This window comes from Myotis lucifugus, unplaced genomic scaffold, assembly GCF_000147115.1.
Source record: "Myotis lucifugus unplaced genomic scaffold, Myoluc2.0 scaffold_87, whole genome shotgun sequence".
NCBI classification, from domain to species: Eukaryota; Metazoa; Chordata; class Mammalia; order Chiroptera; family Vespertilionidae; genus Myotis; species Myotis lucifugus.
Genome location: NW_005871135.1, coordinates 321,573 through 336,378, shown reverse-complemented (window position 1 = coordinate 336,378; position 14,806 = coordinate 321,573). Strand labels below are relative to the sequence as shown.

Here is a 14,806-nt window from a genome sequence, read left to right as displayed (position 1 = left end):
CTCCTGGAAGTCTGTGTGCTCATGGAAAACCATTTTTAAATTTCCTTTGTGCATGAATGTGCACTCTGGGTTTCCCCTCGGCTCCTCTGAAATGTCACAAATGACTTCCCTTGGATTTACCAATTTGCAGGATTAATGTGCTTCTCTCAAGACACCTGTGCCCTAGATAGACTCCCGCCAGAAGAGCTGTCTCCATTCCTAAACTCTGACCTGTTTTGCAGGCAAAGGAGGCCTCGGTGTCAGGTCGCCTCTGCGGGGGCATCCCCACACGCCGCTAACTCTCGGCTCTGCTCTGTCACGCAGCTGCGTGGAGGAGTACAAGCTGGCGCCCGATGGGAAGTCCTGCCTCATGCTCTCCGATGTCTGCGAGGGCCCCAAGTGCCTCAAGCCCGACTCCAAATTCAACGACACCCTCTTTGGAGAGATGCTACATGGCTACAACAACCGGACCCAGCATGTGAACCAAGGCCAAGTCTTCCAGATGACCTTTAGGTATGGGGGCCGTCCTTGGCACTTCACTGGTTGAGTCATTGACCCAAAATGTGGGCGGGAGGAGCCATGGGCACCATTGAACCGAGTCCTCTTACACTGGCAAGCATCTCCCCAAGCTCACTGATGCCCGCCCATGAGTGTTAGAAGTCAGAAAATTCAGTCCATGAGGTTCCTTCTCTGACCTAGCTAGCCCTTATTCATCCCACCCTCCCATTTTTCTAACTCTGTCCACATATTTTCAATTTAATTTAAAATCCTCCTGTAAGTATAGTTAATGGAGTTTTTTAAAAATTTAATTAATCTTTCAGTGTATTACAAAATAAGTGTCCTGTGTAGTCTAGTCAAGCAGTTCAAAAATAAAGACATTTAATGAAGTAGAAAATAAAATTACCATTACCCAGAGATACGCAGAATTAATATTTTCTTGAACATTCTTAAAACACCTCTCTCTCTCCTTTCTCCTCCATCTGCGCGCGCACACACACACACACACACACACACGCACCAAATCTCGGTAAAGCTATTTAGAAACCCCTTTATGTTTTTGTTAGCAATATGTCAAAGACCCATTTCCCTGTTAACCAATACAGAGGCACATGAGAAACTAAAATATGAGACTACTCTCTTATGAGAGCAAACAGAACTGGGACTGGGTTGGCCAAATGATATGGGGATTGGACATGCAGTCTCTTTGAGAAAGGCCCCCTGGGAAGGTTGAAGTAACAGGTTGTTCTCTTGGGAGAAGAAAGACCTTGAGTGGGATGTATCCATGCCTGAATCTGAAGACCCATAAGATGTAGAGGGAGAAGAACTATACCGTGTATAAGAAATTCTCTTTTTTTAAAAAGAACAACTATACTGTTAGGTAGTTTTGCATGAATATGTGACAGGATATTACAAAGCAGGTTCTCCCCACCACTTGAGGTTTTACCAACAAAGTCAGAGCTAGTAAGAAACATCACCCTTATAGAAATTGTCATCCTTATCCCATCATCAGATTAATGATAGTGGTTATTGTAGTTGGAGTGGTAATAGTGGCTGCTATTTATTAAGAATTACTATATATCAAGCTGTAATAATGATGATGATGATGATGATGATGATAATAATAATAAGAAGAAGAAGAAGAAGAAGGGCCACTAACATTAATTCAACTCATGTGGAGGGCATTCTTAGCACCATTGACCCATTTTGTCATGTCATCCTCACCATGGTCCTAGGGAGCAGGGACTGTGATCACCCCCTTTACCCTGCTAAGAAATGGAAATGTCTAGTGGCTTTCCCACATCCCCCTTCCAGGGAGAGGGAGGGCCAGGAGAATGCCAGTTTAGCTTCATCAGTAAAACCCTTGGAGGCCCCATGGCCTTCATTTCACACCTGAACAGTTAACACCAGAGAGGGAAAGGTCACCATCGAATGAGAGAGAGAGGACTCACATGTCAGCCTGGCTGGCTCCAAAGCCCTGCCCCTGCCCTCTAGCTCAGCACACCTCATCGCTTCCCATTTCATAGAACTAGAATGGAAATGTAATGTGAATTCCCTAAAAGCGTTCACCTAGGTAGTGATCGCACGCGCTCTGAGCACCTAATATGTCCCAGGTCCCATGCTGGCGACTTGGGATACAGTGGAAAATGAGATGAAAATGGCCCCATACCCTGTGGTGCTTAGGTATTCTGTGTTTGTGTGTGTGTGTGTGTGTGTGTGTGAATGTGTATGTGTGTGAGTGAGTGTGTGTGTGAGTATGAATGTGTGAGTGTGAGTGTGAATGTGTGAGTGTGTGAGTGAGTGAGTGTGTGTGTGTGTGTGTGTGTGTGATTGTGATCTTCTGCATTTACTTAATTTGCAGTAGGTACTAGGAAGTTAAGATACAGGATTCCAGGAAAGCAATCGGCAGTGGGATCTAATGCAGTTGGGTGTAGTTTAGAGAGGGGCGGAGCACATCTGTTGGACTAGAACACAGTAATAAGGCTTTGGGGTCTACTTTGTACATGATGTGTTATTAAACTAATACCTGGAAGATGAGGTATTAGCCTTAGAAAAGGTCTCAAGCAGAGACATATATTCTGAGAAGGAAAAACTCTCTAAAACTTCAGGCAATGAAGGCTGGTGAGGTTGGAGCTGAGCAAATGAGGGGGGATGGTATGCAGCAAAACCAGCTCAGTAATCGGTGGCAGGTCACAGGAGCCTTGTAGGCCTGGTCTTTATTCTAATAGCAGATGGGAGGGCTCTTACTGGTTAAGGGAGGGGAGCATGTCTTGACTGCATTGTAATTTCCACCCTTGTGGTGGCTGCCTCTGAAGTAGATTGTGATGAGGGGGCAGGAGGAGTGGAATGGAGGGTCAATAAGGTGTCTGTGGTTGAAGCCACCTTGAAGCAGGATGATGGGAATAATATTGAAGATAAAAAGGAATGTTGGGAGATAGTTGTGAGGTATAATGGACAAGGCCCAGTGAGCAATTGCAGGCAAAAGGGTAAGGTTGAAGGATCAGTCAAGGGTGATAGAGTGACTGGCAGCCACACAGCAATTTAGTGGCCGAGCCAAGCCCTCCAGTTCCCAGCAAATTGCTTTTTGCTACTCAGAGGCTTAAGCAGAAGCTGAATGCTGCTTTATTGGAAAAACTCTGGGAGAAATTTAAGGACAATCTGGATGAATTACTTGACACTGAGATTTTACAATACTGGTTTTCTGTTGTTTTAATAAAATCTATGAAACTCTACCTTGAGAATCATGATGGATAGAATAATGCTGTGTGAAAAAAAAAATTGTCCCTTGTAGCTGAAAAAGGAATTTACCAGCTTGCAGATTTCATGCCATTGAAAGAAATATATGAAAATTTAATTTGCAAAATGGTGTTCCAAGGAATGCCAGTGATTTCCAAGGAGTTCCCATGGGAAGCGTTTTGAGAGGAATTATAAGGAATGATTTGTGGTTCCATATACATTTTTGGATTCTTTGCTCTAGTTCTGTGAAAAACAGCATGGGTATTTTGATAGGAATTACGTTGAATCAAGAGATTGCTTTGAGTGGTATGGACATGTTAATGATATTAATTCTTCGTATCCATGATCTTGACATATGCCTCCATTTATACCAGTATGTATCTATTTCAGTTTCTTTCTGGAGTGTCTTACAATTTTTGTGTACAGATTTTTTACCTTGTTGGTTAAGTTTATTTCTAGGTATTGTATGTTTTGATGCAGCTGTAAATGGGATTGGGTATTTTTTTTTAGTCTACCTTTTTGATAGTTCATTATTAGTGTGTAAAAATGCAACCGATGTCTTGATAAACGGCTTCTCAGAGGATGAGGAGTTGGAAGAGGGAAAAGAGCCATAAGGGCATTTTCCTGTCCAGGAAGAAGCTCAGACAGGGATAAGCAGAGGGTAGAGTCAGGAGAACAGATCCCCAGAAAGACCTGCTCCAAACCCTGGTCCCACACATGACAAGCATAGTTCTCCTGCCTCCTCTTATAAAGGGATGTTGCATCAGGTACCGGGCACTGTGATAGGCACATTGCATGTTTTATGTGGTTTGATTTTTCACAGCTACCATCAGAGTGGCTGCATGTGATAAGTGACCAAATGCACTAGCTCTCATTCTCTTGTATGAAGATTAGCTTGGTCCATTGGGTAGTAAGATGCTAGATCTTTTTTTCAATCCTTACCCGAGGAGTGAGGATATTTTTTCCATTGATTTTTAGAGAGAATGAAAGGGAGGGAGAAGGGGGTGTGGGGAGAGAAGGTAAAAGAGAGAGAGAGACAGACAGACAGACAGACAGACAGACATTGATTGGTTGCCTCCTGCATGTATGTGCCCCAACCAGGGCTGGAGATTTGGAGATTGAACCTGCAACCCAGGTACGTGCCCTTGACCAGGAATTGTACCCCTAACCCTCTGGTGTACAGGCTGACGCTCTAACCACTAAGTAACACTGGCCAGGGCAAGATGTTAGATCTTGAATGGCTTCATGGAATCCCCGGGTCTTCGTTTATGTATGGAGAAGGGACTTGGCTAAGGTCACAAAGCAAGTCACTGCCGAGCTAGCCCATGATCAAGATCTCCTGATGGCCCAGAGGGATTGCCTTCCTCCTCCCAACAGACTGCGCAGGAGGAGAGAGCATGGCTCCTTAAAGCCTGGCAGGGGAGTCTCCAGGCTCAGACAGTTTTATCCCCATGAGGCGTTTTTATTCAGCCTCACATGCTGTCCATTGTTCCCAACCATTCAATTTGAGGTGTCTGAATAGCCAGGGTCTGTGTCTGCCCTGATTTGCTCCTGGAGGGGAGTATAGTGAACAGCCCACTCTTTTTCTTTGGATAACAGCCTTCAGATTTAGAGAACTTCCTAGACTATTATTAAATCAGAGTAGCCCGTTTCACATAAGCTCTCTCATCATTGGCTTCACTTAAACTTTCTTTGCAACTATTTCCATCTCCAGACCACATCACCTCTTGGAGCCACTTGCTAAGGCAGTTCTGATGAGTCTAAATTCACCTCTTTCAAGTCTCCCTCCCTGAGCCCCGGGCAGGTTGTGGGGGTTTAGGGGAGCACTGTAGCTCCCTTGTCCCCCAAGTTCCAGAAGGCAGGCCTGCAGATTTTTCAGCATCAAAGGCAGTCATCATTTCTCACCTCCTTTCCCTCCCTCCTGCAAGTAATCTCCAGTCCAGCCCTCCTGAGTAGCCAGCAGGCACCCCACCAGCTGTCCTGCCATATGGCTCCTTTCCTGACAACTGCCTGGTCTGGGCTTTCCAACTCTCTCCCCGTCGAGTCTCCAGTGTGACCTACAGCTCTGCTCCGTTCTCCCTGCCCCTGCCCAGATCCCTGCACCCAGCAACTCTGAGAGGAGACAGGTCTGCATTCTCACATCCTCTATTGACTCTCCAAAAGAGCATCCCGGATTTCTGCTTTAGAAAAAGTCTCAGGTTCCAAGTTTCCGAACTGGACAATCATTTAAAGATTCACCAGTTCAGAACTAACTCCTTGTGGTGCAGATGGAGACACCGAGGCCCAGGAACCACTATAACTTGCCCAGTGGTCACCTTGATGTGGGGCCCCTCGACATTAAAAGTTAGAGCTTCTGACTCCTGAACCAGTTTCCTGGTTACTGGTTCTGTCGTAAGGGATGCGTATAACTTGGCAATAGCCCTTGTTAGCATGTGGTGAGACTCAGCAGAGAGGGAGGACCCAAGGGCACTAGGGAGATGTCAGATTCATAACCAAGGAGGGGTGTGAGGCAAAGCCCCCCATGTGCCTAATTCTGCAGGAAGGACCCCATTCCTGGCCATGTCCTCAGGTAGCCACATGTAGGGTGCCGCCTGTCTCTGGGAGATGAGTGTGTAGATGTGGTTAGAGAGAGAGAGAGAGAGAGAGAGAGAAGAGAAGAGAAGAGAAGAGAGAAGAGAGGTGTGGCACACGCTAGGAGACACACACACACAGATGGAGATGGGCAAGAGTGATAAAGGGAACAGTCAGAGAGAGAGAGAGAGAGGAGAGAAGAGGAGAGGAGAAGAGACATAGAGAGAGAGACCAAAGTAGAGGAGGCGTTCAGTGAGAGTCTGGGCCGCAGCAGGGACAGGCAAGCACAGAAGGAATGAAAGTGATGTTGACCGGGGACAGGGTTAAAGAGATGGAGAGGGAGAAGGGGAAAGGTTTGGAGAGGTGTGAAAGATGGAAGGGTTAAAGGAGAGGCCTCCAGTGATAGAGAACAGCATGCGTCTTACTCTCTACAGTAAAATAAAATAAAAGACACAGAGCTGATACTACAGTCACAAGGGAATTTATCTCCAGGAGGCAATAAGGGTTGTTTTAAGAGACTGGCTGCTGCCAGGAGAGTTCTGGACGAGGAGTCCAGTTCAGACAGAGATGCATGGACATAAAGTCTTTAGTAAACTGTCAAGTTCTGTGGAAACATGAAGAGTCAAAGATCGCACCCAAATTGCCCCTGAACCCAGTAAATGAGATCAAGCTCTGTTGGCACTAATCCTTTGCGCTGCTCTGTGTTGGTCCTGGTGAGCATGCGGGGTCACTCTCAGAATCCCCTCGCCTCAGTTCTTAAAAAAAAATTATATATATTTGATAGAAAAAAAGGGAGAGAGAGAAACATCAGTGATGAGAGAGAATCACTGATCAGCTGCCTCCTGCGCTCTTCACACTGGGGATTAAGCCCGCAATCTGGGCATGTGCCCTGACCAGAAATCGAACCGTGACCTCCAGGTTCATAGGTCGACACTCAACCACTGAACCGCACCAGCCGGGCTCCCCTCAGCTCTTGATCAGTGAGGGAATTGGCAGACTGTTAGAGTGAGATAAACTCATCAAAGGTTGGTGGTATTTGGTGCTTTGGTGGTTTGATTTTTACTTCCTTCCCTCCCCCATTCTCATCCATCCCACCTCATTCCTGTAAGAAAGGTCAGCTCTGGTTACAGATCACCTGGATTTAGATAAACATCAGTCAAGACCTGTTACTGAGCCTGGATGCTCAGCCATGGCAAGGAGGAGAGGCTGCTAGGGAATGGGGGCTGCACGAGTTGCACGGGTAGATCTTGCAAAAGCCCTATCCAAAGTGAGAGGGTTCTGCCAGCAGCAGCTATTTGCTTGTGAGCTTCCAAGAGTGGGCTACAACAAGCTTGAGGAGCCCCTGAAAGATTTGCCTGGACGGCGCTTTTCAATCCGTCTGCTTATCACGAGTGCATACTGAGCCGCGGAAGAGGACAGGGTGGGGTAAGATGTGTGATTGCAGGATGAGGCACTCCTGGCCCACGCCGGCCTGGCAGAGGGCTCTCTGTAAGGACTGGAGGAAGGCTGCCTCTCGCTGGCAGCAGCCACTCGCTCCCTAGCGGAAGGCCCTGGGTCACCTCTTATTAAGTGGCCTCCATAGCTTTGGTTTTCTGGTGTCTTCCTGGGAGCAGGGAGTCGCAATTCATGTTTAAATAAGACCCCTCTAATCTTTCTCGCTGATTATAGTGAGAGAAGAAAGAAAAATAGCCACTTCAAGTTTTTTTTAAGTGTTATTCTCCATGTCCACATCTCTGAATATACCAAACACGGTCATTTTATAAAGAAAACAAATTAGACGTAGTATTTTCTGAATGTCCTCCAAATAACCTAAAAATGTGTGTCTAGTCTGCAGAAGGTGTTAAAACAACCAAAGCAACCAGGTCCATTTCACATCTCTCTTCCCCCCTCTTTTTTTTCGGTTTTATTTCTAATTTTCTGGCTTCAAAATCCCTGACGATGTCCTTTTTCCGGGAGAGGGAAGCCCGTCTGAATCATTGGGGCATCTGAAGCAGAGACCATTTTTAAGGAACCGCAGCAATTCCATTCCACACCAGCGCAGGCAGTAACTCAGGCTGGGCTGAGTACTGGGAAGGGAGAGTCCACTGGGGAACCTGCCCCACAGATAAGGATAGATGCTAATTAGCACAGCGGCTGTAATTAGCAGAGCAGTTGTCATTAGCACAGCGATTGTGTGGTCATAATGGGTGCTTCCAGAGTGACTCCAGGCAGTTTGTTCTTGTAAGTATCTCCTGCCTTTCCTGGGGATCTTGTTTGCACTGCTAATGCACTAATGTGCTTAGCAATCTCTTTTATAAATAAACATTCCGAAGGTACAAGCCGGCCCATCCCCTGGCCAAGGATTAGGCATCCTGAATCAATGCAGGCCACAGCACTGAAATCGGACTTGATTTGCATTTTGCTAAGGCAACCCTGGAAGGTCACTCTCTGTAGAAATCATAGCCCCTCAGACGTCATGTGGTGTTGTTATTGCCGTTTTGTCAATTACAGGAGGGGGTGGGATGGGGCCGAAGGACTGACTGCACTTGGGGTCAGAGATTCCCCTCTTGACTTTTACCACTTTTTCTCATTTAACTATTTTTTCTGTCCAGCGCCTAAGAGTTAATAAGCACTGGGGATGGAGAGATGAAGGAGATAGTCAAGGTTCTTACTCTTAAGCAGTCCGGCCGCTGTCCAGCATTGGTGTGGGTGAGAGGCAGGAAAGACTTCCTGAAAGAGATGCTGACAGACACCTAATCTAGGGGCTATGGTTCACAGTTCGCCAGGTGGGAGAGGGCTCCAGGCAAGTAACAGAGCATCTTCGGACATGAGCATCCAGGTGGATCATGGGATTGCAGAGATAAGGCGTGATGAAAGATGGGCATTCAAACGCAAAGGGTTACTTAAGGACCACAGGAACGGGACCATTTATGGCCGTAACACTTTGCACAGTGTTACAACCTTTCTAAGCCCAGTTTGCTCACCACTAAATCCGGGAACATGATAATACCAGCTCTAGAGGGTAATTATCGTGGGGAGGGAGAGGGGATGAGAAAAGTCAGGTTAAAATGCTCTGTAAAGTGCAGGGACATACGCAAATGTTAGTGACATTTTCCTAGCATGAATCTGAGGATCTGTGGGTTACCACTTACTTCGAAACCTTGTGCTGGAGTGTGTCTGCTGGCACGCTCAAGATCATGCGGATGCTAACTCACCAGCATTTGCTTTCTTTGTATTCCTTCCAGAGAAATGAAAAGGCATGTCTATTGTAAGATCACATTAATCGGCCTACGCGTGTGTATCAAGATAATTAATTTTTAGGGAAATATTTCCATTTCAGGGAGGTGCCCTGAATAGAAATATACTTAGTAACAATTCTGATGAAAGCCATGATCACGGTTTATTGGATATGAATTAATACCGGAAGCTCCAAGGGCAGTGGCTGTGGTTTTATGTAACATCGCCACTGAATAATCACCGTTAATGATAACCTAGTGGCACACCTCAAAGGTGGCTCTTAAGAGTCTAACATGAACATGTACTTTTATGTCTCCTGAGATCCTCCGAGGAGCCCACTAAATGTGCAGTTACTTAGCAGGCAAACGCTCGGGGCTGGAGCGGCCGGCATTCGGATAGCCCGGTCCTATTTAGTTCAGTCTACCCCTGACGGCTTTGAAAGAACCGTAACCCTCAAATCAGCTGCCGCCTCTCTATTCTCTGTGAGGGTCCTGGCACTGGCTGTGACCTTGAAGCGGCTGTAACGTGCTTTGGGTGCTTTCTAGAGTGGACGGAAAGGAAGAGGATGAATGGCTTCACCTTTCTTGCCATCTATCTCCTAGTTCAGAGAATGATTACACCAAGCGATACCCCTTTAAGTGTCTGTTCCTTCCAAACTGCTCCTAAGCAGGTCGTGAGGACCCAGCCGCTGGGAATGTACAAGCCTGAGGCCATACAGGTGTGCCACAGCTGTATTTGCAAAGGAGGTGCCAGCCTCGCTGGAAATTAAACTGCATTGGAATTAAATTGCCTTTCACCTTATGGTTCAGCCAATAACTATACATCGTGTATTTATTATGTGCCAGGTTTTGGACATGCAAGCTGAACAAGACTCACAGAGTCAAACATGGTAGAAAGAAGAAAGAATATGCTTCTTTTTGGTATTATCTCAGTCTGTTAGATTGCAATAGCCCTCTTGCAATAGCCTTGAATAAAGTCAGTTGTTTAGATTACCTTGGTTTTTACCTATTGTCCTTTTTTTTCCTGATCCAGGATCTTACCCAGTATTATGACTATCAAAGCAAAAATTACCCCGGGCAGGCATGGAGGACTATATTCAAGGCCATTGCAAGGGGAGAGAGGTCTGAGCTCCCTCCCATTGAAACAAGGCAGGGGTGTTTTCAGGGCTGTGGTGAGCGTGGAAAAGTGCTGCAGGACTTGCCGACGGGCCATGTCCTGTACGTGGCAGTTACTCTGGAATTTGCAAAAGTGCTTTTCTGCATCCTCCTTGATGATTACGTTTCAAAGAGGGGGCTCCCAGGTCCTTGAGAAAGACGTTGCTGGGCTATAAAACTGGCAGGAGGCTTTTAAAAAGATTTATGGGCAGAAAATAACCAAAGAACTTATATGCATATATGCATAATCCATGAACACAGACAACAGTGGGGTGGGGTGGGAACTGGGTGGAGGGAGAAAGGGGGGGGTATGAGGGACATCTGTAATACCCTCAACAATAAAGATAAATAAATTTTAAAAATAAATAAAATAAATTACATATTAAAGGGGCAGAGACAGAATTTACAGTGACACATTGTCAGAGAAAATGCTCTAAGAGAAGGGAGGTCAGGGACCCAGAGCCAGGGCAAAGCTTGTCTGGAGTTTGCTCAAGCAGAGGGAAGCTTAAGGCTGCTTAGTCACTACCTTACCCTTATTGTCTGTCTCCTTGGGGTCCTCTTGGCTGTGACAATGTGGTTGGCTTATTTTTCTTTGTAGACACTGAATTCACAAAGTTCAAAAACAAAGAGTATTAAAGGCACCCAATGAGGAGAGTCACTCCTTTCCCTGTTTCCTCCCATCCCTTTCTCCCGACCTCCACCCATTTTTATTAGTATCTTAGGTGTCTTTCCAGTGTGGTGTGTGTGGGTTTTTGTTTTGTTTTTTTTGTTTTGTTTTTTGGTGTGTAAGTCCGAGCAAATAAGATTAAATATTATCCTGCCCCTGTTATTTCATAAAAGATTCATAAAGTGCATTGTTTTTCACTTTCTCCCACTTAGTGACATATCTTAAAGGTCTTCCATAGACATACTTTGAACACTGACACAGAGAGCATTCTAGTATAGGAATCCCATTGATGAATACTATGCCCCCTGGAAAAAGTAGGGGTCCCAGGGAGGTGGAGAGAACGGCGTTTTGGAGACGGTGGTTCTGCCTCTTAGGCTGTTGGGCCTCATTCAGGTGATGTCACCTTTCTCAGCCTAGTCTCCTCATAGGTAAAATAAGGGTCGTTAAGTCTCATTGTGTTGCTGTGAGACAGCTAAGATAATAAATGTAAGGGGTCTAGTACCAGTAAAAGTGATAGGAGTGGTAGTAGTAACCATGGTAATGATGCTAACAATGACATGCAGGGCTGACCCTGCACCAGGCACCATTGTGTCTAAAAACATTCATTGAGTACCTATGATGTGGGGTTGGCTGGAGAAGGTTTACAGTTGTGAGTAATGGGAAACACAGAGTTTATTCTTGTGTTATTATTTATTCTTGTCTTATATATTTTTTCTACACGAACAACTGTGAAACGTACTTTGGCCAACCTCTGTATGCCACTCATGAGGAAACCGGAATACAACAGCGAACTCAACTCATAAAAACCCTGCCCTCGTGAATTACATTCTAGTGTAGGCGGCAATGGGCAGATAAATATGTACTGTGTCAAGCGTACACAGCATGGGGGGAAGTCGGATGAAGGGTGCAGAGTGTCCAGGCAGGGGATTCTATTTCATGGAGGCTGGACAGGGAAGAGCTCTTGATAAGGTAACAGGTGTGCAGGGGCCTTAAGGGGTGAGACAGTGAGCCTTGCAGTTGTCCTGGGGAGAGCTTCCGGGCTGAGGGCACAGCAGGTTCCCAGGCCCTTGGCATGTTCCATGAACAAAAAGCAGCCCCGCTGGATGGAGCGTAGGCATAGAGGGGAGGCAAGTGGTAGGAGAACAGGTTGTAGATGAAAAGGTAATGGACATCGAGGGGGCAGCATGGCAATTCGTGTCGAGTCCTGGGAGTCACGTGAGTACAGTACTTTGGAAGAAGCCAGTGTGTGGGTTGAGCGGAAAAGGGCTATGACCTCGCTCAGATATTTAAAGGGGTGAGAAGAATAGATGCTGGCGGGCAGGGTGGCAGCAGAGAAAGACATCCCCAGGCTTTTGCAGGGGTCCAGGTGGACGACCGTGGAGCGTGGTCGTAGGATTCAACACGGAGAAAAGTGGGCAGATTCTGGGTGTATTCTCAGGGCAGAGCCACGGAATGTACTGAGGAGGAAGAGGAGGGCGAGGCAGGATTGGCTCCTGGCTTTTAGCCTGAGCAACAGAGACAGAGACAAAAATGACCATATGAGGAGCTGGCATAGGGATGGGAGCATAAACAGACATCTGATTTCGAGCATGTTAAAAATGAACTTTCTTGTGGAAAATCCCAGTCGTTTATAAAAGCCGACAATAGTGTAATAAAACTTCAGGTACTCATTGCCATCATCTTGTCATGCCTAATGTATACCCTCATGGAGATGTCAGGAAGCCAGCTGGATATGCCCGTCCCCAGGAGAGGCCAGGCTTGAAATGCAAATTGCAGATTGTTTAGCATATAGATGATATAAAAAGAAATGAGAGGAGACAAACTCAGCAGGGAGTAGAGAGAGAAGTGGAGAGCCAGCCCCAGCCCTGAGCCTGGGGGCTCTCATTCTCATAGGCCAGAGAGAGAAAGAGCCATCAGCGGCCAAGGAGGAGGGCAGCCAGCTCCCAGGGACAGAGAGGTGGAGCCAGGGGGCAGCTGCACCCCATGAAACCCATTGAGTTCTTACAACAGTGTCATGGAGAGGCTCTGACACTCATTTTCTCAGCAGCATTCGGCTTGCCAGTGGGGGAGCCAGGATGGAAATGTAGGCAGTGTGACTGGAAACCCATCCTCAGGTGGCCATTCCTGCCCCCTCATCCACCGCCTGGTCACCCACTCCACTCCTTGGTGTCGCTGTGCTAGGCTGGGGGACTGGAGGATGGGGAGCAGAGTGGGAGAACGTTCTAAAAATACGCCCACGTGCCGAAACCGGTTTGGCTCAGTGGATAGAGCGTCGGCCTGCGGACTGAAGGGTCCCGGGTTCGATTCCGGTCAAGGGCATGTACGTTGGTTGCGGGCACACCCCCAGTAGGAGATGTGCAGGAGGCAGCTGGTTGATGTTTCTCTCTCATTGATGTTTCTGGCTCTCCATCCCTCTCTCTTCCTCTCTGTAAAAAATCAATAAAATATATTTTAAAAAAAATACGCCCACGTTAAAAGGTAGCTAACAACGCAGGACCTTAGATGTGTGATGGACCACCAAATTAGTGCGCTTAGTACGTCTGCGCTGCCAGAGAATAATGTGATGATAAGGATCGCCGTTTCCTGAGCAGGTCGCCATGGGTCAGGCACTCTGCAAAGTGCTTCACAGGCGTTAATCCTGACGGCAGGTTCATGGAGATGAGTCCGTGCTGTGTCCACTCTGTATACCTGTGTATGGAGACCCCGAGGTCACAGAGCTGAGACAGTGGTGGCGAGGGATGTGCTGTGGCCCACTAATGGCTTCGTGACCACATTGTTCAGAAGGAAAGGGGGGGATGAAGAGCAACGTGGGCTTTGGGGTCAAGTGGATTTGGGTTCAAATCTCACATCTCCGCAATGTGAACTTGATCATTTATCCACCCAGCCTCAGTTTCCCTTTCCATGAAAATAATGATGAAAAAAAATCCCGTGTCTGGTCCTCGTGCTATTTTTCCTATGAAACGTTTGTAAAAACTTAACATTTGTGTGGTCCTTTAATGTCTACCTTCCCTGCTGAAAAGAGACCTGGGACCTTCTTTGACCGTTCATTACTATAAATCCCTGAGACCTAGCAGTTTCTCACAACGACGGTCTCAACAGTTGTTGGCGCTCAGAGTGAGCAGTTGGTTTTCTTTAAGTTTGTGTACAAAGCGCATGAGATGGTGGGTCAGAGAAGCTTTAACACTGTCTGCAGACCTGGACCCACCTTCCCTCACAACACTTTATACCCCGCACTGCTCATAGTTCACCTTCCCTCTAGGAAGCTGAGGCCGTTGGCACAGCTGGGTGATGAGACCATGGCTTGGACTCAGGCAGACCTGGAATTAAATTTCACCTCTGTGTGACCTTGGTCAAGTCACCTGCCCTCTCTGAACTTCATTGTTCTTTTTTTTTTTTACAAGGTGAATATATTTAACTACCTCATTGGTCTGGTAGCTAAATAACACACAGTGTTTAAATCCACTAACCCATGGTAGATGCTCAGGACATTCTGTTTATTGTCCCTTTCCATCCTCCAGGCTAAAGCATGTTTATTTGTATGCCCAGCGATAAAAAAGAAACAGGGCTCAATGCATAGAAGTTGACTAACAATTTGGAAGGCAGGAGGAAGGAAGGAAGGAAGACAGGAAGGTTCCATGAGCTTATCTTTAGGATAAAGAAACTATTACGTTCATTCACTGAACTAATATATCTACATTTGGTAAGTTTTAATCACTGTGCAAAGCGATGGAGACACAAAGAGAACCAGGCGGTTGCAGGATATGCTGGTATTTGTAGGGTGACCTTACATTCCAGTGTGACTAGGACAGTTCTAGTTTATGCCTGTTGTCCCAGAGCCCTGTCTGGCTTAGCATTTATCCCAGATAAAAGTCACCTGGATTACATGATAAATTATCTAGTCTACCCACTGAGCTCATAGATGACAAAAGACAGATGTTTATTCAAGTGAAATTTCATCAAGTGAGCTGTGCCAAGTGACATGTGG

The 14,806-nt window shown here is 46.5% G+C and overlaps 1 protein-coding gene across 1 annotated transcript in view; it reads left to right on the top strand.

Annotated features, from left to right (window-relative positions):
- The window catches only part of LOC102436882 (astrotactin-2), a 483,991-nt gene that overhangs the window by 208,430 nt on the left and 260,755 nt on the right, over window positions 1-14,806 (top strand). The window contains exon 9 of the mRNA XM_023755930.1: window positions 304-492. Within this exon, the coding sequence (XP_023611698.1) occupies window positions 304-492 (189 nt within the window). The remainder of the gene's footprint in view (window positions 1-303; window positions 493-14,806) is intronic.